Here is a 25,022-nt window from a genome sequence, read left to right as displayed (position 1 = left end):
CAGTTGTAGGCAACTGCTGTTCACCAGTGTACTAGTGCATTGTCTCTGTTTACTAATGGAGCGATACACGTGGAGTGAGTACACTGATATGGTCGGTGCGTACTACGTAGCGCACCACAACGGACGAGCCGCACAGCGGGTTTATCAACAACAATATCCTAATCGCCGTATACGACCTTTGCTGCTGTGCACCAACGTCTGCGTGAGACCAGCTCATTTAGCGGTTTACCTGGACAGGGACGCCGTCGCATGGTAAGAACGCTGCAATTTGAAGAAACTGTATTGAAGCATGTGGAGCGGGATCCTTCAATCAGCACTCGTGCAATTGCACATAACATGGGGACGAATCAGACGAATGTAAGAACAGTCCTTCGAGAACAATTGTTACGTCCATTTCACTTACAGCGTGTCCACAACCTGGAACCAGTTGATTATCCACCCAGAGCACAGTTTTCGCAGTGGGACCTGGAACAGTGTTAAATGTATCCTACAATTCCATCCTCTTTGTTGTTTACCGATGAAGCAACGTTCGTGCGTGATGGAGTCTTCAACATGCACAATTCGCATGTTTGGAGTGAGGATAACCTTCATGCCACAGTTACTAGCGCTCATCAAGTGCGGTTCTTCGTTAATGTGTGGATCGGTGTTGTTGGGGACTGTTTAATTGGTCCGTATCCGATACATACGCCATTAAATGGCAGGCACTAATACGATTTTCTCGCCAGAGCATTGTCAGAATTGCTGGAAGACGTCCCGCTCCCTACAAGACAACGCATGTGGTTCCAACATGACGGCGCGCCGGCACATTTCAGACGTTGTGTGCGTCGATTCGTGGACCGACGGTTCCCAGAAACGTGGACTGGCAGAGGTGGTCCAGTCCCATGGGCTGCTCGATCCCCAGATATGTTCCCTCAGGACTTTTTTGTGTGGTTAAAGATGGCGAAACCTTGTTTACGCAACTCCTGTTGCATCAGAAGAGGATCTGGTTGCCCGGATAGTAGCAGCAGCAGGAACAATTCAGGATACTCTTGGGGTTTTTGCCCGTGTCAGACAGAACATGATCCGACAGTGTAACCTTTGTTTACGTGTAAATGGAGGCATTTTTGAAAATCTACTGTAATTGAAATTGGGTTGTGTTAATGTGTTGTCTCATAGGAAAAATTGACATTAGGGAAACATATTTGTTTTGATGTCCCCTACAACCTCCCAGAGTTTGTCTGTTTAAATACTTTTCACATTATTAAGACAAAAGTGACTTTACAGTGTTGTTCATAATGAAACAAGTGAAGCGAAAGTGACAACAACTGACCAGCGGTGTGCTGCCCCTGTGTTCCAGATCACCCTAACACGCGTGTTTTCATCACTCACGCCGGTCAGATGAGCATGGTGGAGACGACGATGGCCGCCGTACCTGTGCTGGCCATCCCGTTCGGCGGCGACCAGGTGGCCAATGCGGTGAGGGCGGCCAGAAGGGGCACCGGCCTGCTGCTGGAGCACCAGGACCTCACGCACGACACGTTCAGCAGCGCCCTGGACGCGCTGCTCAACGATGCCAGGTACGTCAGCGCGCGGACGGCTGCTGACCGCTTACGGTTGACAGTGCGGTAATGCACGTCTGCTGCGTTTCTGAAGAACAGTCCATCTTTGTGTTGGCCCCCGAAGAGTATACGGCCACGGTCGCTTGCAGTTGCGCTTGTAAATTTTATTTATTTAGCGTATGGCTAATAACATCACAGTAAAAAATTACGGAAACAACATGATTTAAAAAAAGAATCACATATGTATAAACAGAGCAATAAATAACAGTTTGTATAGAATGACACCACCAATTGTAAATTTACACTCACAGAAGAGCAATCACAAACAAACGTCCAGCTTAGATAATACAGGGTATTACAAAAAGGTACGGCCAAACTTTCAGAAAACATTCCTCACACACAAAGAAAGAAAATATGTTATGTGGACATGTGTGCGGAAACGCTTACTTTCCATGTTAGAGCTTATTTTATTACTTCTCTTCAAATCACATTAATCATGGAATGGAAACACACAGCAACAGAACGTACCAGCGTGACTTCAAACGCTTTGTTACAGGGAATGTTCAAAATGTCCTCCGTTACCGAGGATACATGCATCCACCCTCCGTCGCATTGAATCCCTGATTCGCTGATGCAGCCCTGGAGAATGGCGTATTGTATCACAGCCGTCCACAATACGAGCACGAAGAGTCTACATTTGGTACCGGGTTGCGTAGACAAGAGCTTTCAAATGCCGCCATAAATGAAAGTCAAGAGGGTTGAGGTCAGGAGAGCGTGGAGACCATGGAATTGGTCCGCCTCTACCAATCCATCGGTCATCGAATCTGTTGTTGAGAAGCATACGAACACTTCGACTGAAATGTGCAGGAGCTCCATCGTGCATGAAACACATGTTGTGTCGCACTTGTAAAGGCACCTGTCCTAGCAGCACAGGTAGATCATCCCGTATAAAATCATGATAACGGCTCCATTGAGCGTAGGTGGAAGAACATGGAGCCCAATCAAGACATCACCAACAATGCCTGCCCAAACGTTCACAGAAAATCTGTGTTGATGACGTGATTGCACTGGGTCACCCTCATATGCCCTTAGTAGGCATTCCTGCACGATGTGTTTCACCGTCTGTCTCTGAGCGCCACAGTCGCAAGCAGCCGAAGGGAGTTTACCCCATCTGTGTTAGGAGTCGGCGCATCCCCCACAGTTGGTTCTGATGCGATCCACAGTTGACCAAACTTTGCGAGGGCAATCAAATCCTTTTATACTGTGGCAGTTTACTGCTGCTCTGCTCTCCCATTCCTCTTTCCATCGGTCATTTATTTTTGTTGTGTACATAGTTTCGCGTAGCCAGCGCATACACAACTTTCTCACTAGAGCGCGCCCCGCTAAGCACAACAGCGCAGGCGCAGCGCTCGTCCGTCTCCGCACTACGAGATGGCGCTGCCATAAAGACGGACCAAATTCTGCTTCCGCCGATCCGCGTATTAATATGTATCGCAGCCAATGAGATTGCTGCTAACGTAGAACCTTTTCTCCTCGCGCATCACACTCGCGCAGTGATACCTGAACGCGAGAGGTATTATAACGAATGTACAGACCAGTCTGCATTTGTCTGTCAGTCTATAGTCAAGTTTCAGTGTGCGCCTAATAAGATTATCATATTCCTATACATAGCCATGAAGAGAAATGTATAGACACTTTGTCAAGTATCAGAGATATGTGAGAATAAGATTAACGTACCAAGACCAAAGGAACTTCAGATTGTCAATTGTAAATAGCATCCAGATTCAAGTTAAGTAATTCCATGCTTTTTATTATTTTAATAAATGTGTGTGAAAATTAATGAAGCTCTGTTTAAAGTTGGTCACCGTCAATCTGCTACTCTAAGCGTGCTAGTGGCATTTCTATGGTATGACCTAACGGCAAAAGATAAACAAGCCACGATAAGACCACGAGACATATTGCTGACACTCGCCTACTTCGTTAGTGCGACAAGTCAAATAATCTGACGGTGTGTGTACCGAAGGTCTTACAGTAAGCACACCACAATTTTAAAGTTGGTTTGGTGCAGCACCTGTGCGGTCTTTAGTGGAGGATGCCTAGACTGGAGTCGGTTTTCTTGGATGTCGTGAGTATCGCAGGTTAGGAGGGGCTATGTTACTGAGAACTGGCAGCCACACTGTAGGAGTTGCCCTGATTGTGCCTGATGTAATACGCATTGTTGCATTAAGTTGGCTATCTACCATGTGTGTATGTTTGCTGTTGAGCCACACTGGGGCACAGTATTCTGCCACTGGATACACCACGCCAAGTGCAGATGTTCATAAGGTAGATGCTGTGGAGCCCCAAGTGGTGCCACAGAGCTTCTGCAATATGTTGTTGCGTGTTTCAAGTTTCGCTGCAGTTTTCGTCAGGTGTTCTTCGAATGTTAGTGCCCTATCTAGGGTAACCCCAAGGTACTTTGGGTGTTTGTTGTGATTTAGTTTTTTCCCGTCTAGATATACATGTAGTTCTCTGTTGGTCATTTTGTTGTTCAAATGGAAGGCAGATACTTCCGTCTTTGCAGCACTAGGTTGTAGCCTCCATTTTCTAAAGTACTCACTGAGAATCCTTAGGTCACTCGTAAGGATATCTTCGGCAGTTTCTATGTTTCTGTGGGCTGTTGCCAGAGCCCAGTCGTCATCTTAATCAAATTTGTGCGATCTGGTTGCAGGCATGTCAGCGATGTAAAGGCTGAAAAGAAGGGGCGCAAGGAGAGAGCCTTGTGGGAGTCCATTATTGAGTTTCATCTGTTTACTTCTCTCATTCCCCATTATTACATGGAAGGTTCTATTTGACAACATATCGTCAGTGAGGTTGGTTATCTTCTTGCAGGGGACGGCACAGATTAATTTGTACATGAGTCCCTGTTTCCAAACTGTATCATTGGCTGCTGTTAGGTCTGTGAATGCTGCAGCTACTTTATGTTTCTTCTGCAACCCCGCCTCTATATATGTTGTCAGTGATGGACTTGATCTGTACAGCAGCTATACGGACGGAATCCTGCTTGTTCGATAGGGATTTTTTTTTTTGTATAGTTTGGCCTATTCTGTTGAGGAGCAGTCTTTCTAGTAATTTATAGACGATACTGAGAAGGGCAATGGGGCGGTAACTCTCTGGTCTATCGTCTGGTTTACCAGGTTTCAGGACTGCGATCATCTTTGCTCGTTTAAGTGAGGGAGGAATGTTACCCACTTGGAGAATGTCCGTAAAGAACTTAGCCAGCCATTGTTTTGTGTAGGCTCCGACATGTATGGGGAACTCAGGGTGGATACCATCGAAACCCGGAGCTTTGCCTGGTTTAACCTTCTTCAGGGCATTGGTAACCTCCTCGATACGAATATCTGATGAAAATTCTGAGCCCATTGCACAGGTCCTTTTTAATGATTTTAAGTCCTTCTTCACCTTTGTTGTATGCTTTCTATCTCGTGGGGCTCTAGACGCAGAAACTATGGGGGATATTTCGTCCTTTTTATGATCAGGTGGGTTTGCGCCTCCAGGTTTACGCAGTAGGGACCAGACTTGTCGGCTTGTCTTTGAAAAGTCAACGCGTGTAAAGCCGGCGGCACACGGACTGTGCATCCGAACGTTGAGCGTTTGCGTGCCGAGTTTCTGACGTCATAGCGTGGAATAGCACATTCTGGAGTCTTTCCGTACGTGCAGAGCAATATCTGGCATGTCAGATATTCTGAGCGTGCGTCTCAGCGTTGACCAATGAGATGGCTCAACGCCACCTACGTCACACGCACGCCGTCTCCCTTCAGTACAGAGTTGTGAGGCGCCATCTTCGCATTCATTTCAAGCCTATATGTATATATGCCGTTTCTGAGCACCAGCAAATTGAGAATCACTCGAAAACCCGTTGTTAACTGTGTGATTCGTTCCAATAAAATAAGGAGAAACATGATATTCGTGGCAAAAGAATTATCGTAACTTGCGTATTATGAGAGTAGACTATTTGAAGGCAGCGACACACTGAAGATCCACCCAAAATTTGTTACAATTAAATTTGTTATAATTAAATTTCAATTAGTAACATATCTACGCTTAAGGTTTTGAGCAAGGGGTAATATAATATGTTTAATTACTAGGTCTGTGTTGGTTTAACAAGCCGACATGGTAACTCAGTGTCCTCGGTCAGAGGGTAAGCTACCCTCTGTAGTAATGAAACTGAGTTAATGAATCAACCATGAACTGAAATGGGTGTCTTGCGACGTCCGCCACGGGCAGATATAACGAACGAAACCGAATATAATAAGATTAGAAAAAAGAAGCGTAACGAGTAGCATCACTGTCCTATACTGCAGTGTCTTTTAGGGCGGTGGTTCGCGTCTTGACACTTCCAAATTTTTTTCCTAACATTCGCGTTTTTATTAGGTTCCGATACTTTATTATTAGTTTAATATAAGTATATACTATAATATTTGATGTTATGTAAATATAAGTTTGAGGGGAGACTTTGTTCAATTGGCTTAATCAACAGGACAGATTGCGCTACTTGTATAAAGATACTTTGCTCCTTTTTCTTTAACGCTGTGTAATACACATGTAGCAAAGATTCTACTACTGGGTAGGAACAGTGATCAAGTAAGACTGACCTTGGGGTTTTACTAAAAGGTGGGAATGATGAAATAATGTTTATCTTTTGCGAAGAAATGTCCCAAATTTGTACCACACTGTTTGTAATGGAACTTTTATAAGCCTGTGCCCTTATTGATTGGACATGGTACTTTCCTTTTCGTGGACGATGGAGGAAATGTGTGTTTTACTAGAGATAACGTGGGAATTTTACGCGCCCCCGTTGAGTAAACAGTGTGATTTACGAACTAGAAAAATGCCTCAACTGCCGCTGGAGTGCGTTGAGATCGCGTTTACCACGTTGGAGCCCACGTACCGTATGCACAAGTCGCATCGTTCCTGAGCGTTCAGCAGCACGTTGAACTTGGCACGCTCAACGTTAACGTTCGACAGCACGGTCCGTGTGCCGACAGCACCTCAAGCGGACGCGTTCGGAACTACAGAGTTTGAACACATCGGCTGGTTACACGATACCACGATACACGTGTATACTGAGCGTTCAGCAGCACGTTGAACTTGGCACGCTCAACGTTAACGTTCGACAGCACGGTCCGTGTGCCGACAGCACCTCAAGCGGACGCGTTCGGAACTACAGAGTTTGAACACATCGGCTGGTTACACGATACCACGATACACGTGGGGTGTTCAAGAAGCGAAAGTCGATGATGGGAAGGTGAAATCATAGTTCAGTCATACTGAATAGTTCTGAGAGATCGAGGATCTTATTTACTATCAAGGGAAACTCCCAATCTCACCCACGCACCCCCCCCCCCCACCTCCACCCCCAAGTATTTAGTGCAAAATGGCCCAGTTCATTGCCCGTCAAAAACGGAAACCAAGATCAAGCATGAAAAGACGAAGGAGGTTTACTGAACTGTGAAAAAAGAAGCAACGTTCCGAGTAAACGGCGTCGTGGTTGTGCTGTAAAGATGGAGATCCGTGTTCATATCTCCTTCGCGCCATACATTTCTAATTCACAAAATTATGAGCTTTCCGTCCGGTCATTGACGTGTCTGTTCTCTTTCTGTAGTCTTCGCAATTGACATGCTATACATTGGTCATCAGCCCGCCCGGTTGGCCGTGCGGTCTAACGCACGGCTTTCCGGGCGGGAAGGAGCGCCGGTCCCCGGCACGAATCCACCCGGCGGATTTGAGTCGAGGTCCCGCAAGCCGGCCAGTCTGTGGATGGTTTTTAGGCGGTTTTCCACCTGCCTCGGCAAATGCGGGCTCGTTCCCCTTATTCCGCCTCAGCTACACTATGTCGGCGATTGCTGCGGAAACAAGTTCTCCACGTACGCGTACACCACCATTACTCTACCAGGCAAAGATAGGGGTTACACTCGTCTGGTGTGAGTCGACCGGGGGCCGAACCGCACAATAACCCTGGTTCGGTGTGGGGTGGCGGAGGGGTGAAGTGGAGTGCGGTAGTCGTCGTGGGGTTGCGGGCCACTGCGGCTGCGGCGGGGACGGAGCCTCTCCGTCGTTTCTAGGTCCCCGGTTAACATAACAAAACATACATTGGTTATAGAGCATGAGTCATGTGGTAAGAACGTATTACCGTCACAAGTAAATGTGATGAACAGTGAGAGCAGACGAGGTGCCGCATAGACCTCTCACAGAAATGAAAACAACAAATAAACGGTGTGAACCACGTTACGACAAATGAATTCAAGAGTTAAAACTTCCTAAACTTAACGCGAGAGTTACAACACGTGGTACTTCCGTAGAATAAATAGAAGGATCTTATGTCTGGAGTTCCCTTCCTTACACTTCACTGTTGCAAACGGAAGTTACACCACGACACAGACACATCAATGACCGGACGGACAGTTTTGTGGAAAAGAAATATATGGTGCGAAGGAGATTTGAACACGAACCCCTCCTCCTCCCTCTGCTCCTACGACCACATAACAACAACGCCGTGGCTGTGCAAATTTGCTTGGTGTTGCACATCTTGAACTTGGGCCGTTTACTATTTCTATTTTGTTTCTTTCTTCACAGTCCAGTACATCTTCTTCCTGTTTTCGTGCTTTTTCTGTGTTCAGTTTCGAGCGGACTATCCACTGGCCCATCTTACCACTAAATCTGAGGGAAGGAATCCGAGGGAGGAGTTTCCCTTGTAAGTAACAGTTTTCCTCTTACGTTGCTATCTCGGTATTACTATACAGAATAATGCGTTCAACTGTTCGTTTTATGTGATGACACTACCTAGTACAAGCATATTTTTATGAAAGTTTACGTTTGTACAGCATTTTACACATTGAGGTGGTAGTATTTCTGTAGCTGTTGCCCAGACAGGGCCGTACTCGTTAAGAGAAGGGCAGAACGACGACGCGACGAGAAACCAGATGTACTTGTGTTCGACTGTGATTGAGAAGAAGGGACGAACGCAGGCAGATACATTCCCTATTAATGAAGGGACTGAGGCCCGAAGTTCCACAGGAGAGTCGTAACTTCGTGAAAACGGACTTGGCTAGTTTCGGCAAGCTGCTATCTACGATACAGGAAGGAAATTGCTCAAGTGACACAGTAATATGGGAAGCAATTTCACCTAGGCGCAAGTTGGAATTAAACTATTTGTTTATATACACTCATGCTCATAAATTAAGGATAATGCCGATACATGGTGAAACAACGCTCTGGTGGGCGGTTTGCGAGTTTAAATCACCTCGGGGTATGGCCATGCGGTGCATTCGACCTGCGGTCGTCGCACGGTGGCGCTGGCAGCAGTCCACATACGCAGAGGTGTGTTGGTGCCTCTCAGAGTACAGTGCAGCGAGTAAGTGTGCAGACGTTTTCATACGTGCTAGGGTCACTGTGTGTTGAATATAGATAAAAAAACACGCATCGATTACGTTTTGAGGCGTAGAATACTAGGGCAACTGGAGGCTGGTCATACACAGCAGGTCCAAGCACAGGCCCTCCGTGTGCCACAAAGTGTGATCTCAAGATTATTGCAACGATCCCAACAGACAGGAAACGTGTCCAGGCGCTACAGTACGGACACCACAAAAGACCGATATCTCACCATCAGTGCCCGCAGACGGCCACGGAGTACTGTAGGAAGTCTTGCTCGGGACCTTACCGCAGCCACTGGAACAGTTGCCTCCAGACACACAGTCTACAGACGACTGAACTGATGTGGTCTATTCTCCTGGAGGCCTGCAAGGTGCATTCCACTGTCCCCTGGTCACAGGAGAGCCCGTAAAGCCTGGTGTCAAGAACACAGTACATGGTCATTGGAACAGTGGTCCCAGGTTATGTTCACGGTCGAGTCCAGGTATAGTCTGAACAGTGATTCTCGCCGGGTTTTCATCTGGCGTGAACCAGGAACCAGATACCAACTCCTTAATGTTCTTGAAAGGGACCTGTATGGAGGTCGTGGTTTGGTGTGCGATGGGATTATGATTGGTGCACGTCCACCTCTGCATGTCTTTGACAGAGGAACTGTTACAGGTTAGGTGTATCGGGACGTAATTTTGCACCAGTATGTCCTCCTTTTCAGGGATGCAATGAGTCCTACCTTCCTCCTGATGAATGATAACGCACGGCCCCACCGAGCTACCATCGCGGAGAAACAGAAGATATCAGGCGAATGGAATGGCCTGCCTGTTCTCCAGACCTAAACCCCAATTAGCACGTCTGGGATGCTCGCGGTCGACGTATCGCTGCACGTATTCAAACCTCTATGACACTTCAAGAGTTCCGACAGGCACTGGTGCAAGAATGGGAGTCTGTACCCTAGCAGCTGTTCGACCACCTGATCCAGAGTATGCGAACATGTTGTGCGGCCTGTGTACGTCTGCATGGTGATCATATACCGGTACGTATCGGGGTACATGCGCAGTGGCGTTTTGTAGCACATGTGTTTCGGGGCGGTTTTCTCAACCTATCACGAATACCGTGGACTTACAGATCTGTGTCGTGTGTGCTCCCTATGTACCTATGCTATTAGCGCCAGTTTTGTGTAGTGCCACGTTGTGTGGCACCACATTCTGCAATTATCCTTAATTTATGAGCATGAGTGTAGTTTATGATCGGATTCTCTAGCTGACGATTGCCAGTTGTTGCAATCTGGAATGAGCAAAAAATACAGTCGAATCAAAACCTCCCTCAATTAAGACGCTACGTATACACATCGGAAATCGTACAGGTAAAGTTACATTCAGTTTTACTCAGAACTAAGCGACTGTGTAGGTTCCGTATTATGATCCGGCGGATGGTGAGCATCATACAGAGAGCTTTCCCCGCTATATGCCTGGACGCTTGAGCCTTCTTCGTTGCATTCTGTTTCTATAACACTAAGCAATCAAGTAGGAAGAATGCTTTTCGCAACTGCAATCCATAAAAAGAAAGACTGACAGCAAAAACACTCCATTTATTTCATTATAGCATTTTTGAAAAGCTTCCCATGGAAAAATGTGCAAAAGCTCTGATACGAAAGCCCGATCAAACTGTTGACCACAATAACCAACAGAACGCACACTCCTAGTATCCGCTTCTGTGCATTCTGGCGCTGTTGCCGTCTAGTGCACATTCATTTCCTAGCGCCGATAATGTGTTTGCTAAATCTTCTTACTTCCAGATGCCAGCCGTACTAGATGTGTTTCAATCGTCGCGGATCTTGGTGTAATACCCACTTAAAAATGGAACTTGTACTAAATAATTAATAGATTACAGATTCATCCAATATTCAGCATTCGAAAATTCACATTATTACTGCATCACTAGAAACCTCTGTGGTGGACATTGTTAAATTTACGCCTACCTCTACAATCCGCACAGCAGCTTACGGTATGTGGCGAAGGGCTCTCCTCGTACCACTGTCTTATCCTTCCTTTCCTGCTCAAGTCACGAACGGTGCGGTGAAGGAATAATTGTCAGTAAACTTCCGGATGACATCTGATTTCTCTGGTTTATTCGTCGTGCTCATCTCACGAGGCGCATTCTGTAAGATGTAATATGTTGCGCAGCTCTTCATGGAACCTACGCTCCATAATTTCAACAGCAAATTTTTACGTGATGCTCAACGCCTTTCTATTGTCTGCCACTGCAGCTTGTTGAGCATATCCATAAATGCTCCCCGTGAAGAAACGCGCCGCCCTTTGTTAGATCTTCTCTAGCCCTCTTATTAATCCAATGCAACAACAGTCCCACGTTGATGAGCAATAGCCAAGAATCAGTCGAACGAACGTTTTGCAAGGCACTTCTTTCATGGAATGAATCACATTTCCTTTAAGATTCTCCCAATGAATTTTAGCCTGCCATCTGCTATTCCTACTGCCATGTGGCTATAATTGAAGTGCAGCTACTCATAAAGGACCAATGCGGGCTGTAATTATTGTATGACAGCGAAACTTCGAAGATATGCTGATGCAATAATGCGGAACAAATTTACTCTGGGAAAAATTAATTTCAATTTTGGCCATCAGGTGCGTTTCTGGTGTTGTACAGCGTCTCGTCGACATCTCTGTTGCTCATATTGAACTGATTGTGTAAGCGGAATTTAATAATAAAATCAACATTGTGTCCTTCTCACTTGTTTGTGCTCGGTGATAGCACATAGAGAAGAGATTGTTTAGACATATGGTTATTACGCAAAACTTCATAATATCTACTGTGTTATTACACTAACTACAGACGTTTTCGATGACAGAATGTAATTTTTATGGGCCGTCGATAATTGGTGAAACGATGAATGCTGTGGGCTTTGGAATAACGTAAGTGAAGACATTACACGTTTATTTTTATACTGAGGGTAAGCTGTTTCATAACCTGTTGACCTTACTTTTCCCCAGTTCCTCAATTAAATTAATAAACCTCTGTCTCAAAATTCTCTCACAGCTTCGTCTGCACAACATGTTAGTGAGGTGACATTGTGTAGAATCCGATGTGTTTTGGCGACAAGAGAAATGTGGGTTTTACTCAAAATTCGCCATTCATCACACTTCTCCGTAAGTTAGAAATGGTTAAAAAGCCAGGCGAAAATAAATTTCTGTTTTATGTGCATTTTAACCAGAATTATCTTCAGATAATAACCAAAGCAGAAGTGACAATAGTTCTTTTCATATTGTCACCATGCATATGTAGGCATGGATGAGCTCCGCCTAGTATTTACAAAAATGTGAGTGTGGATTTCAGTTGAGAATGTTTCTTCTCCTGCAGAGCTCTGCATTTTCCCTACGGCACTCTCCATGTCCCCTACAGCGCCTGCCAGCAACCCCCACTGTTATAGCTCTCCCCATGTGTGTCCTGACGACCGCGCACCTACCAGCCGTTTATTCTGTGTGCACTCTGCAGTGTGAACTGTGTGACGCATTGTGTTGCCCTACTGGTAGATCCCATCATGCTAAGGAAAAGCAAATTACATGTAGTGGTGGACATAGTCCCAAAGGATAGATTTATACTTGTGTCTCCTAGGGATTGGCACATAAAGATTCCCCAGACCATAATGCTACCTCATCTGGCCTGGACCCTTCCGACTATTTTTTCAGGATGTTTTCGTTTCAGTCCAATGGAGCATACAACGTGATTGGTCTGCAGCATGTATGTTTGAACCAGGCATTTGTTGCAGAGGCCCATATGCGACGTTCGCTAAACGATCGCTGAGGAGACGCTGTTGGTAGCGCTTTTGTTCTTCTGGGTGGTCAGTTGCTCAACAGTTGCGCGTATACTCGTCTGTAGGCATTTCTGCAGCCATCGTTCACCCCTCTCGTTTATGGTCCATGCCGCACCACAGTTGTCTAGCCTCCAGTTTTGCGTAGCGCCATTTTACCATGCACAATATGCTGCAACCATGGTGACACGCGACAGTTTACAAACTTACTCGTTCCAGAAAAGCTTTCACTCTTGACTTGAAAACCAATGATCATGTCTTTTCGGACTTCATATAAATCGCTCCATTTCCGTAATACGACAACGTGTGCACTGTTTCTCGCGTCCCACCGATACGGCTCAAATGGCTCTGAGCACTATGGGACTCAACTGCTGTGGTCATCAGTCCCCTAGAACTTAGAACTACTTAAACCTAACTAACCTAAGGACATCACACACATCCATGCCCGAGGCAGGATTCGAACCCGCGACCGTAGTAGTCTCACGGTTCCAGACCGTAGCGCCTGGAAACGGCCGGCCGCCCCGGCCGGCCTCACCGATACGCTTGATGTACCATCCTCAATTAAAAATCCATGAAGATACTCACTTTTGTGTTAGCAGAAGAGCCAACACCGTGTTACGAGTGGAGGCCGAAATGCACGCGTTTTAGCTCACGCAGGCTGGCGTGAGGAGGGAAGAACTATACTGTCGCGAGGTTTGGAACATGAGAAGGAATGAGAATTCAGAAAGCGGACGTAATTAGTTTGATACTTAACTGTAATCCATTAATGATGAACGTCGCTCTTGACGGTACATGATTTCACAATATTATCTGTTCAGAATAGTAACTGAATATGGCGCCTTGCTAGGTCGTAGCAAATGACGTAGCTGAAGGCTATACTAAACTGTTGTCTCTGCAAATGATAGCATATGTAGTCAGTGAACCATCGCTAGCAAAGTCGGCTGTACAACTGGGGCGAGTGCTAGGGAGTCTCTCTAGACTAGACCTGCCTTGTGGCTGCGCTCGGTCTGCAATCACTGATGTTGGCGACACGCGGATCCGACGTATACTAACGGACCGCGGCCGATTTAAAGGCTACCACCTAGCAAGTGTGGTCTCTGGCGGTGACACTACACTCACGGCATCCAAGGAAACCGACTCCGGTCTAGGCATCCTCCACTAAAGACCGCACAGGCGCTGCACCAAACCAACTTTAAAATAAATGACCGATGGAAACAGGAATGGGAGAGCAGAACAGCAGTAAACTGCCACAGTATGCCGTGCATCTTTAGTAAACCAAAAGGATTTGATTGCCCTCGCAAAGTTTGGTCAACTCTTCATCAGAAACAACTGTGGGAGATGCGCCGACTCCTTACACATACGGGGTAAACTTCCTTCGGCCGCTTGCGACTGGGGCGCTGAGAGACAGACGGTCAAACACATCGTGCAGGAATGCCCACTAAGGGCATATGAGGGTGACCCACAGAATTTGTGATTGCTCTTCTGTGAGTGTAAATTTACAATTGGTGGTGTCCTTATATACAAACTGTTATTTATTGTTCTGTTTATACATATGTGATTTTTTTTAAATCGTGTTGTTTCTGTAATTTTTACTGTGATGTTATGAGCCATACGGTAAATAATAATGTACCATCCTCGGCCGGTCTTCTGTGAGAGGTTATTGCACGAACATGGGCGTGTGACGGCACCGTGTAAAATCACGGTGGTGGAAGAAATTTTCACGCCTGACGTTAGCCACCAACGGAAGGAGAAACGTCGGATGACGTTATGTGATCGAAAGATACCCTGTGTTGAATTTTGAAATTTTGAGCATTTCTGTTCTGGCATAATGCAGTGAGGGAATAAGGCCCCGCTGGCAATCTCTCAGTCCGGTGGGGATGCCATGCTGTGTGTTCGCCTTAGTTTGCTATAGCTGCCTTGTTATCTTCGCAAAGATGAAGGCTGTACGCCGTCGCCAAGCCAGTCACGTGACACGCCACTCAAGATGGCGAAGGAAGACGACGGCAAGCGTGTGCACTGGGGCTTCGCCGAGAACGTCAGTGCAGGGATCGCTGCGCTAATTAACGACGTGAGATTCTGAGAAGAAGAGTACCCTAACAAGGCGAAATTCAGGTCTCTCTTTGTGACTCACAATATTACCTCGCTAACCTGAAGCAGTACGGGAAGAACAAGAGAAGGGCAGAGGTAATCATGCACAAGCTGCTGGAGTAAACTAGTTCTGTTACGTAATTTTGTGTTACGTAAAGCAGACCAGGAAGTCCGTGCTGCAACACTTGTTCTAAACTTATTACAGTACGCACTACGGAAAGCATCCCATTGATAAATGGCTTTCGTGGAACACGAGTAACTGAAGTAGGTTACTTCTGTAGAGAAAATGATAGTATATGTCACAGAAATAAATAATACCTTTCAAAACCTGTATTAGTCATGGGATTCTAATAGCGATTCAACTTCACTGGTGACACGCCCTACAACGAAAAAGTCACTAATTTAATCCCATGCCCCCTCCAGACTTAAGCTTGAAGCATTTGTAAGGCTGTCGAATGACGTACATTGGTGATAAAGTTAATGCCATTTTTGATTTTTATCGAATTTGAGCTGTTTCGAAATCTCTGATTTTAATATATCGGAAGTGTTTTATTTCTACCATTTTGGGTTTCTATGGAAAGAAGTATGGTAACACTGTAGGGATATGATTAGGGCTGCGAATGGGACCAAGGAGGCTATTTAATTTGGGGGGCTTCTGTGTACATTTTGGACTGTAATAGGTTGTGTACTGCACCAGTACTGAGCAAATCTCCTACTTTCTTTTCATTTACTTTTGTATCAGTACAGATAAACACACAACGTTGCACTAAAAGTAGCCTAGTGGCAAAGGGAAGCAATTCTGTAGTACCTCGATGACAAAATTAACCAGAAAACTAATGTGCAATTTCTGCGTTGCCCTAAACTTCGTACCTAGAATTATACGAGGGTCACTTCAAAAGCAATGCACACTTCTTTTTTAAAAAATCCATCGTTTATTCTACATGTTTGAAAGTTTTACAGATACATCCTTTAGGAACAATATTTTTATTTCTCCGCATAATTTCCATCCCTCTCAACTGCTTTACGCCATCTTGGAACCAGCGCCTGTATAGCCACACGGAAAAATTCTGGACCAACCTGTTGGAGCCACTGTTTGGCAGCGTGCACAAGGGAGTCATCATCTTCAAACCTTGTTCCACGAAGAGAGTATTTCAGTTTCCCAAAGAGATGATAGTCACATGGAGCCAGGTCAGGACTGTAAGGCGGGTGTTTCAGTGTTGTCCGTCCGAGTTTTGTGATCGCTTCCATGGTTTTTAGACTAACATGTGGCCGTGCATCGTCGTGCAACAGCAAAATATCCTGCTTTTGCCGATATGTTCGAACACGACTCAGTCAAGCTTGAAGTTTCTTCAGTGTCGTCACATATGCATCAGAATTTATGGTGGTTCCACTTGGCATGATGTCCACAAGCAAGAGTCCTTCGAAAAACACCGTAGCCGTAACTTTTCCAGCAGACGTTGCGGTTTTGAATTTTTTTTCCTTGGGTGAATTTGCATGATGCCACTCCATTGATTGGCTCTTCATCTCTGGTGAAAAATGATTGACAAATGTTTCACCACCTATCACAATTATTCCAAGAAATTCATCTCCACCATTCTCGTATTGTTCGAAAAGTTCGCTGCATACCGTTTTTCTTGTATCCTTGTGAGCCACTGTCGACATCCTGGGAACCCACCTGGCACAAATCTTTTTTAACCCCAACACTTTCAGTATTCTGCAAACATTTCCTTCCCCTATCGGAACGTAGCGTGACAATTCGTTCACTGTGATGCGTCTGTCAGCAGTCACCAATTCCTTAACTCTCTGCACTTTGTCTGGAGTGTGTGCAGTACGAGGCCTGCCGCTACGAGGACAATCCTCAATATTGCCGTGCCCTCTTTCATCACGTAACCTGCTTGCCCACCGACTAACTGTACTGAAATCGACAACAACATCTCCATACACCTTTTACAACCTCTTGTGGATGTTTCCCACTGTCTCGTTTTCACAATACAGGAATTTTAAGACAGCACGTTGCTTCTGACGAACGTCAAGTGTAGCAGCCATCTTGAAGACATGCTGTGACGGCGCCACTCACGGGAACAGGTTGAACTAAGTTTGAAAACAAGCGGGAAGGATGTATCTATACACTGTAAAACTTTCACACATGCAGAATGAAAACTGTATTTTTACAAAAATAGTTTGCATTTCTTTTGGAGTGGCCCTCGTACTTTCCATATAATGGTTCATAGTTTTTCTCTGCCTCGTGATGACTGGGTGTTGTGTGATGTCCTTGGGTTAGTTAGGTTTAAGTAGTTCTAAGTTCTAGGGGACTGATGACCATAGAGGTTAAGTCCCATAGTGCTCAGAGCCATTTGGTTCATAGTACGATAGCTAAGGTTACTAGCGCGCAATTGTATGGTAGCGCTCGACATGGATGTAGCCGTTTCGAGACCAGCCGAAATTACGCTAACGGAAAAGGAGTCGCAACGCCAGAATGTTGAATGCAAGCATGCAAACGTGCATGCATTGTGTTGTACACGTGTGGGATGTTAGTTTGTGGGATGGCGTTCCATGTGGATTGCACTTGGTCGATCAATACAGGGACGGTTGATGCTGTTCATGGATGACACTGGGGCTGTCGTCCAATGGTGTCTCTTACGTGCACGATTGGAGACAGATCTGGTGATCGGGCAGGCCAAGCCAACGTGTCGACAACCTGTAGAGCATGTTGGGTTACAACAGCGGTGTGTGGGCGAGCAGTACAATATTTGAAAACACAATCTGGAGAGCTGTTCATGAACGGCAGCACAACAGGTGGAATCTCTAGACCGACGTACAGATATGAGGTCAGGGTGCGCCGGGTAACTACGAGACTGCTACTCCTGTCATACGAATTCACACCCCAGACCATAACTCAGGTGTAGGTCCAAAGTGTCTCGCAAGCGGACAGGTTGTTTGCAGGCCAGCAGCTGCTGGCCTCCTTCTAACCAACACCTGGCCATCACTGGCACCGACGCAGATAGCAGCTTTGACCAGATAACACAACAGATCTCCACCCTGACCTTCAATGTGGTCCCACTTGACACTACTGAAGAACCAAATGAAGGTGGTTTGGCGTCAGTGAACTGTACGCAACAGGGCGTCTGGTTCGAAGCTGACTTTGCAGTAACCGATTTGTAACAGTTCGTTGTGTCACTGTGATTCCAACTGTTGCTGAAATTGCTGCTGCAGATGCAATATGATGGTTCAGAGCCAGACGCCAAATATGATGGTCTTCCGTCTCGGTAACGCCACGTGGCCGCCTGGGGTCCCGTCTTCTTGCCTCCGTACGTTCTCGTGACCACCGCTACCAGCAATCGTTGTTCAGTGGCTGTGGCTGTATTCATCTACATCTGCATCTACATACATACTCCGCAATCCACCATACGGCGCGTGGCGGAGGGTACCTCGGACCACAACTAGCATCTTCTCTCCCTGTTCCAAACAGAACAAGGGAAAAATGACTGCCGATATGCCTCTGTACGAGCCCTAATCTATCTTATCTTTGTGGTCTTTCCGCGAAATATAAGTTGTCGGCAGTAAAATTGTACTGCAGTCAGCCTCAAATGCTGGTTCTCTAAATTTCTTCAGTAGCGATTCACGAAAAGAACGCCTCCTTTCCTCTAGAGACTGCCACCCGGGTTCCGGAAGCATTTCCGTAACACTCGCGGGATGATCAAACTTACCAGTAACAAATCTAGCAGCTTGCCTCTGAATTGCTTCTATGTCCTCCCTCAATCCGACCCGATAGGGATCCCAAAAGCTCAAGCTGTAGGTCGTATTAGTGTTTTGTATGCGGTCTCTTTTACAGATGAAACATATCTTCCCAAAATTCTACCAATGAACCGAAGACGACTATCCGCCTTCCTCACAACTGCCATCACATGCTTGTGCCACACTTCATATCGCTCTGCAATGTTACGCCCAAATATTTAATCGACGTGACTCTGTCAAGAGCTACACTACTAATAGAAAACAACAGCGGACCTACCACACTCCCCAGGGGCACTCCAGATGATACCCTCACCTCCGATGAACACTCACCATCGAGGACAACGTACTGGGTTCTATTACATAAGAAGTGTTCGAGTCACTCACATACTTGGGAACCAATCCCATATGCTCGTACCTTAGTTAGGAGTCTGCAGTGGGGCACCGAGTCAAACGCTTTCCAGAAGTCAAGGGATATGGCATCCGTCTGATACTCTTCATCCATGGTTCGCAAGATATCATGTGAAAAAAGGGCGAGTTGCGTTTCGCAGAAGCGATGCTTTCTAAAGCCGTGCTGATGCATCGACAGCAACTTCTCTGTCTCAAGGAAATTCATTATATTCGAACTGAGAATATGTTCGAGAATCCTGAAACAAGCAGATATTAAGGATATTGGTCTGTAATTTTGAGGATCCGTCCTTCTACCCTTCTCATATACAGGCGTCACCTGCGCTCATTTCCAGTCGCTCGGGACTTCACGTTGGGCAAGAGATTCGCGATAAATGCAAGCTAAATAAGGAGCCAACGCACTAGAGTACTCTCTGTAAAACCGAATTGGAATCCCATCAGGACCTGGCGATTTATTTATTTTCAACCCATTCAGCTGCTTCACAACCCCAGGGATATCTATCACTATGTCCTCCATACGGGAATCTGTACGAGACTCAAACGGCGGTCTGTTTGTCGTGCCAAGTCTTTCAGCAGTATCACAGAAGGAACATCCAGCTCCTCGTTGTCCTACTACAAGACCTCGTTCGAAATGAGGGAGGTACTGGTAATGGCGTATTCCTTGCCTCAGAGGCATTCGTGAATAACATTAACTCACTACGTCGAACCTCAAAGCTAACTTCCGCTCACCACTATTACAGCGTGTATTCAAAGCAAACCTGATTTACATCCCCACAGTGGCACTCTTAGCGCCACTCTTATGCGACTGGCGCGAAATTGGAATCGACATCATCTTCCTTATGTAAAAAGACGCCTGCCAACTTTCTTTTATATCGCACAACTCCTTCTCCGTGTTGCAATTTTTCTTCCGTCAGTATATTTTATTCCCGTTATTTTGCAGCATTGGGAGGAGATATAGCGGCCTAAAGTTACTGATGACAAAAAAATGGCTCTGAGCACTATCGGACTTAACATCTGATGTAATCAGTACCCTAGAACTTAGAACTACTTAAACCTAACTAACCTAAGGATAGCACACACATTCATGCCCGAGCAGTGGTAGACACTGGACTCGCACTCGGGTTCAATCCCGCGTCCGGCCATCCAGATTTAGGTTTTCCGTGATTTCCCTAAATCCAGGCAAATGCCGGGATGGTTCCTTTCAGAGGGCACGGCCGACTTTTTTCCCCGTCCTTCCCTAATCCGATGAGACCGATGACCTCGTTGTCTGGTCTCCTTCCCCAAAAAACAACCAACCAACCAACCATGCCCGAGGCAGGATTCGAACCTGCGACCGGAGCGGTAGCGCGGTTCCAGACTGTAGCGCCTAGAACCGCTCGGCCACACCGACCGGCTACTGATGACAGATCTTTGCGACAATGGCCGGCATTACTTTCCGAACACCCCCTCTCGGGTAGTACAGGCATGTGACGCAGTAAGGAAAGTGCATAAGCAGAGCTGTGATACGGGCTGCAAAGGGGGATACCCACTGACAAAAGCGACTCTGGCAAAGAGCAGATTCTTACGGCCCAGCGCCTCGGAACGAGCATCTCGAGAATGGCGAAGATTACCAGTCGTTCGCGTGCTACTGTTGTGAATATCTGTGGAAAATAGTGAAAGGACAGTAATACCACCAGTAGGCCACAAGCTGTAGGCGGTCCATGCATCAGAGAACGCGAGTCTTGCTCACTCTTTAAAGCACTATAGGCGTAGACCTGTTCTATGTCTGACAACACGTTACAGTTCTGGTGAAGACAGAAGTGTTCCATAGCACATCGTTCAGTGTGCATTCTTGAACAAGTGGCTCCACAGCACATGATCATTATGTGTTTACATGTAGATATCCCTATGTGTTTACGTCTTGACCCAACAATATTGTCAGTTACGACTGCAGTGTGGACGATGTCATCGAGGTTGGACCGTGGGTAAATGGAAACATTATCGAGGGACACCTCAATTCTTTAACAAGTGGCTCCACAGCACACGATCATTATATGTTTACATGTTGATATCCGTATGTGTTTACTTGTTGACCCTACAATATTGTCAGTTACGACTGCAATGTGCACGATGTCATCGAGGTTGGACCATGGATAAAAGGAAACATTATTGAACTTTGAACACACTACTTTTAACTTGGGTTGGAATTGAAACCGTACAGAAGTGTTATATGCTACACTGTGACTTGGGGAAATATAGGTATGAATCCACAAATTTAAAAAATTCACCCCTTGGTGTGATCTTATTTACCACTTTTTAAGGTACATCAGACAGAGTTTCACGCAAATTTTTCTATACAGCTGTTCTTGTTGTAGAGTCAGTCCGAAACCTGGTTTGACGCAGCTCCCCACACTAGTTTATCGTGTGCAACCTCCTCATCTCTAAATAACTACACTAACCTACATCCACATGAACTAGCTTTAACTTCCTTTCCTCCCCCTCACTCCCCTCCTATACCAAATTGACAATTTCCAGAGTGAGATTTTCACTCTGCAGCGGAGTGTGCGCTGATATGAAACTTCCTGGCAGATTAAAACTGTGTGCCCGACCGAGACTCGAACTCGGGACCTTTGCCTTTCGCGGGCAAGTGCTCTACCATCTGAGCTACCGAAGCACGACTCACGCCCGGTACTCACAGCTTTACTTCTGCCAGTATCCGTCTCCTACCTTCCAAACTTTACAGAAGCTCTCCTGCGAACCTTGCAGAACTAGCACTCCTGAAAGAAAGGATATTGTGGAGACATGGCTTAGCCACAGCCTGGGGGATGTTTCCAGAGTGAGATTTTCACTCTGCAGCGGAGTGTGCGCTGATATGAAACTTCCTGGCAGATTAAAACTGTGTGCCCGACCGAGACTCAAACTCGGGACCTTTGCCTTTCGCGGGCAAGTGCTCTACCATCTGAGCTACCGAAGCACGACTCACGCCCGGTACTCACAGCTTTACTTCTGCCAGTATCCGTCTCCTACCTTCCAAACTTTACAGAAGCTCTCCTGCGAACCTTGCAGAACTAGCACTCCTGAAAGAAAGGATATTGTGGAGACATGGCTTAGCCACAGCCTGGGGGATGTTTCCAGAGTGAGATTTTCACTCTGCAGCGGAGTGTGCGCTGATATGAAACTTATACCACTCTTAATATTTGTGTTCCATTCTCTGACAACTTTCTCAAGCGCACAATTGAACAGCAACGGCTAGAGCCCATCGCCCTGTCGCACTCCCGTTTTTATTTCAAAGGGTTCCGATAGATCGCCCATAAATTTAACTTTCGAAAATGTATTTGTAAGGGTCGCTTTTATAATATTAGTTGTTTTCTTATCCAAACCCATTTCTTCCAGGACTGACAACAGAGATTCTCTATCAATCGAATCATATGCTTTTTTGAAATCAATGGAGGAGATTACGTACGTCTTTGCCCTTGATTTTTGGTATGCCATAATGTTTTAGAGATTTAGTATTTATTCCGAACATGATCTGCCCTTTCTAAAACCTCCCTGGTATTCCCCGATTTGCAGATCCAATTGCAGCTCTGCCCTGTTCAAAAGGACTTTAGAAAGAATCTTGTACGTTATATCCAGCAGTGATATTCCTCTGTAATTGTTGGGGTCTGTCTTCAAACCTTTCTTGTGGATAGGGTGGATGAGAGCTGTTTTCCATTCTGTGGCGATCTTTTCTTCTTTCCAGATTTGATCGAAAACACACTTTAGGGATGTAACTGCATTTTTGTCAGCCGTTTTCCATAGTTCGGCCAGTATTTGATTTTCTCCGGACGCTTTGTTGTTTTTAAGTTCTGAAATGACCTTCTGTAGTTCTTCAGTCGTCGGTGGTTCCGAATCCGGCTTCTCACGGTTGTTTGGGATGGATTCAAATTTTTCAAGCATGGGTTCACAATTCAAGAGTTTCTCAAAGTAGCCTGCTAGTATTTTGCAGTTTTCCGTGTTGTTGTGAGCGATGGTCCCATTTACATCTCGAAATTGGAGGGTGGGTGCTTTGTATCTTGATAACCTTTGTTTGAAAGTTCTGTAAAAGCTTCTTGTGTTGTTTTTAGCAAATTCTTCATCAATTTGGAGGAGAGTTTTGTTTTCATGTGACTTCTTAATCCTTTTTATATTTTTATCTACCAGTTTTCTAACTGTAATGAAATTCAGTCTACTTTCTTCTGTTTTCTGTGATTGCCAATTTTGCCATGCCTGTTTTCTTGTTTCAATGAGGGCATCAAATTCCAGTGACCACCAGGCATGTTTTTTACTTTTTTTATTAGGTGCTATCCGTTCAGCTGTAGTAATGAGGTTTTCCTTGATATCTCCCCAGCTTTGTGTCTGAATGGTTTCTGTTGCTTTTGTGAATTCATCTGATTTTAATATCTTTTCTATGCTATACTTCCGACCCTTAATTTGTTTCATGCTGCGTTTCCTGTTTGGGATGACTTTGAACTTAGTTTTAGAGAGGTAGTGGTCTGAATCCAAGTTTGCACCCCTGAGTACCCTAACATTCATGATTTCTTTGCTAGAAATCTTCTTGATTGCCACATGATCAAGTTGAAATTCCCCAAGGCTAGGATTTGGAGATACCCATGTCTTTTGTCTTCGTGGTAGTTTCTTGAAAGCTGTGTATTTAAGAATTAAATTGTGTGCTTGGCAAAGTTCTATTAGTCTCACACCATTTCTGTTTGTTCTCTTGTGTGCAGGATAGTTTCCAACTATTTTCTTATATCTTTTTTCTTTACCAATCTGTGCATTAAAATCTCCAAGAAGAATGATGATGTTTTTATCTGGTATTTTCTGAATAATGTCATCTAGATGATTCCAAAATGCCTCCACTTTTTCTTTGTTTTTCCTGTTATCCTCGTTTATAGGGGCATGTGCATTGATAATTGTGTAGATTTTGTTTGTGCTTGTGAATGTAAGACTTGACATTCTTTCTGATTGTGAATTAAAGCCAACTATTGAGTTCAAGATTTGTTTGTTGATTATAAAGGCTGTCCCAAGATGTGGTACATTTTTCATTACTCTCGGTCCAACTTTCCCTTTGTATATCCTAAAACCTTCGGAATCGAAGGTATCTGTATCCATGTATCGTGTTTCTTGAATGGCTGCTATGAGTACGTTGTGGTTCTTTAGCGTGTCTGTTAGATGTTTTAGTTTTCCGGTTTTCAACAATGAGTTTGCATTGATAGTTGCTAGGTATGTTGACTGCCTATGTTGAAATTTGGATGAGATTCCAAGACACTCCGACTTGTCTTTGTGCAATGTTGCAGACTCCCCAGAACCGAATGTCTGCTGACGTACTGGCGTATGGTGGATCGTCCACCTGGGGTAAAATAGTTTACATCACACACTTCCATGATTGATGAAAGTTATTTTGGGTGTGGCCCAAAGGCTACAAAATATACAACCAAGATTGTGAGTCCTGGAGGTAGTTCTCTCCGCCGTTGGGAATCAGAACTTCCTCTTCCGCCTTTGAGACCGTTGACCAGTTTTCACCCAGTAACCCTAGGCAGGGGCCCTTACAGGGTGCTACCATCCGGAGCCAGATGGACCCAGGTTTTTTAACGAGGTGTTACTCCTCCCCCTCCTCCTTCCTCATCACTTCCAAAATGAGGCCCCGGACTTGGGACCGGCAGTGGTGGAGTTAATCTGAGTGGTACAATGTCGATCTACTCAAAAAAAGACGGTGAAAGTATCGAAGGCTGTTGCTGTGTAACTATCACTGAAAATTCTCTTCTTATCGTCAGAGTTTCGTAGTACAGAGTCAGCCAAAGTATGCCGTGAATAATAAGCCAAATGACATCGACATCCGAGATTATATTATACACACATCAAAAAAAGTTGTGCATCACTGCGGTTCCTAGAACTCCTGAAGACAGACGTTGACTGTGGTTATTGCATCAGAGACACAGTCCCTTTGACTGTTCAGGGATGTCACTAAACCCGTCCAAAGATGTAAACAACCATGCATGAGCAACGTCTATTAGACAGCGGGGGTCCGACAG

At 45.4% G+C, this 25,022-nt stretch overlaps 1 protein-coding gene across 1 annotated transcript in view; it reads left to right on the top strand.

Annotated features, from left to right (window-relative positions):
• The window catches only part of LOC126272921 (UDP-glycosyltransferase UGT5-like), a 136,592-nt gene that overhangs the window by 94,930 nt on the left and 16,640 nt on the right, over nucleotides 1-25,022 (top strand). The window contains exon 6 of the mRNA XM_049976209.1: nucleotides 1,337-1,556. Within this exon, the coding sequence (XP_049832166.1) occupies nucleotides 1,337-1,556 (220 nt within the window). The remainder of the gene's footprint in view (nucleotides 1-1,336; nucleotides 1,557-25,022) is intronic.

Source organism: Schistocerca gregaria, chromosome 5 (assembly GCF_023897955.1).
Source record: "Schistocerca gregaria isolate iqSchGreg1 chromosome 5, iqSchGreg1.2, whole genome shotgun sequence".
In the NCBI taxonomy this organism is placed as follows: Eukaryota; Metazoa; Arthropoda; class Insecta; order Orthoptera; family Acrididae; genus Schistocerca; species Schistocerca gregaria.
The sequence above is the reverse complement of the archived record's forward strand: the minus strand, read 5'-3'. Positions and strand labels throughout refer to the sequence as shown.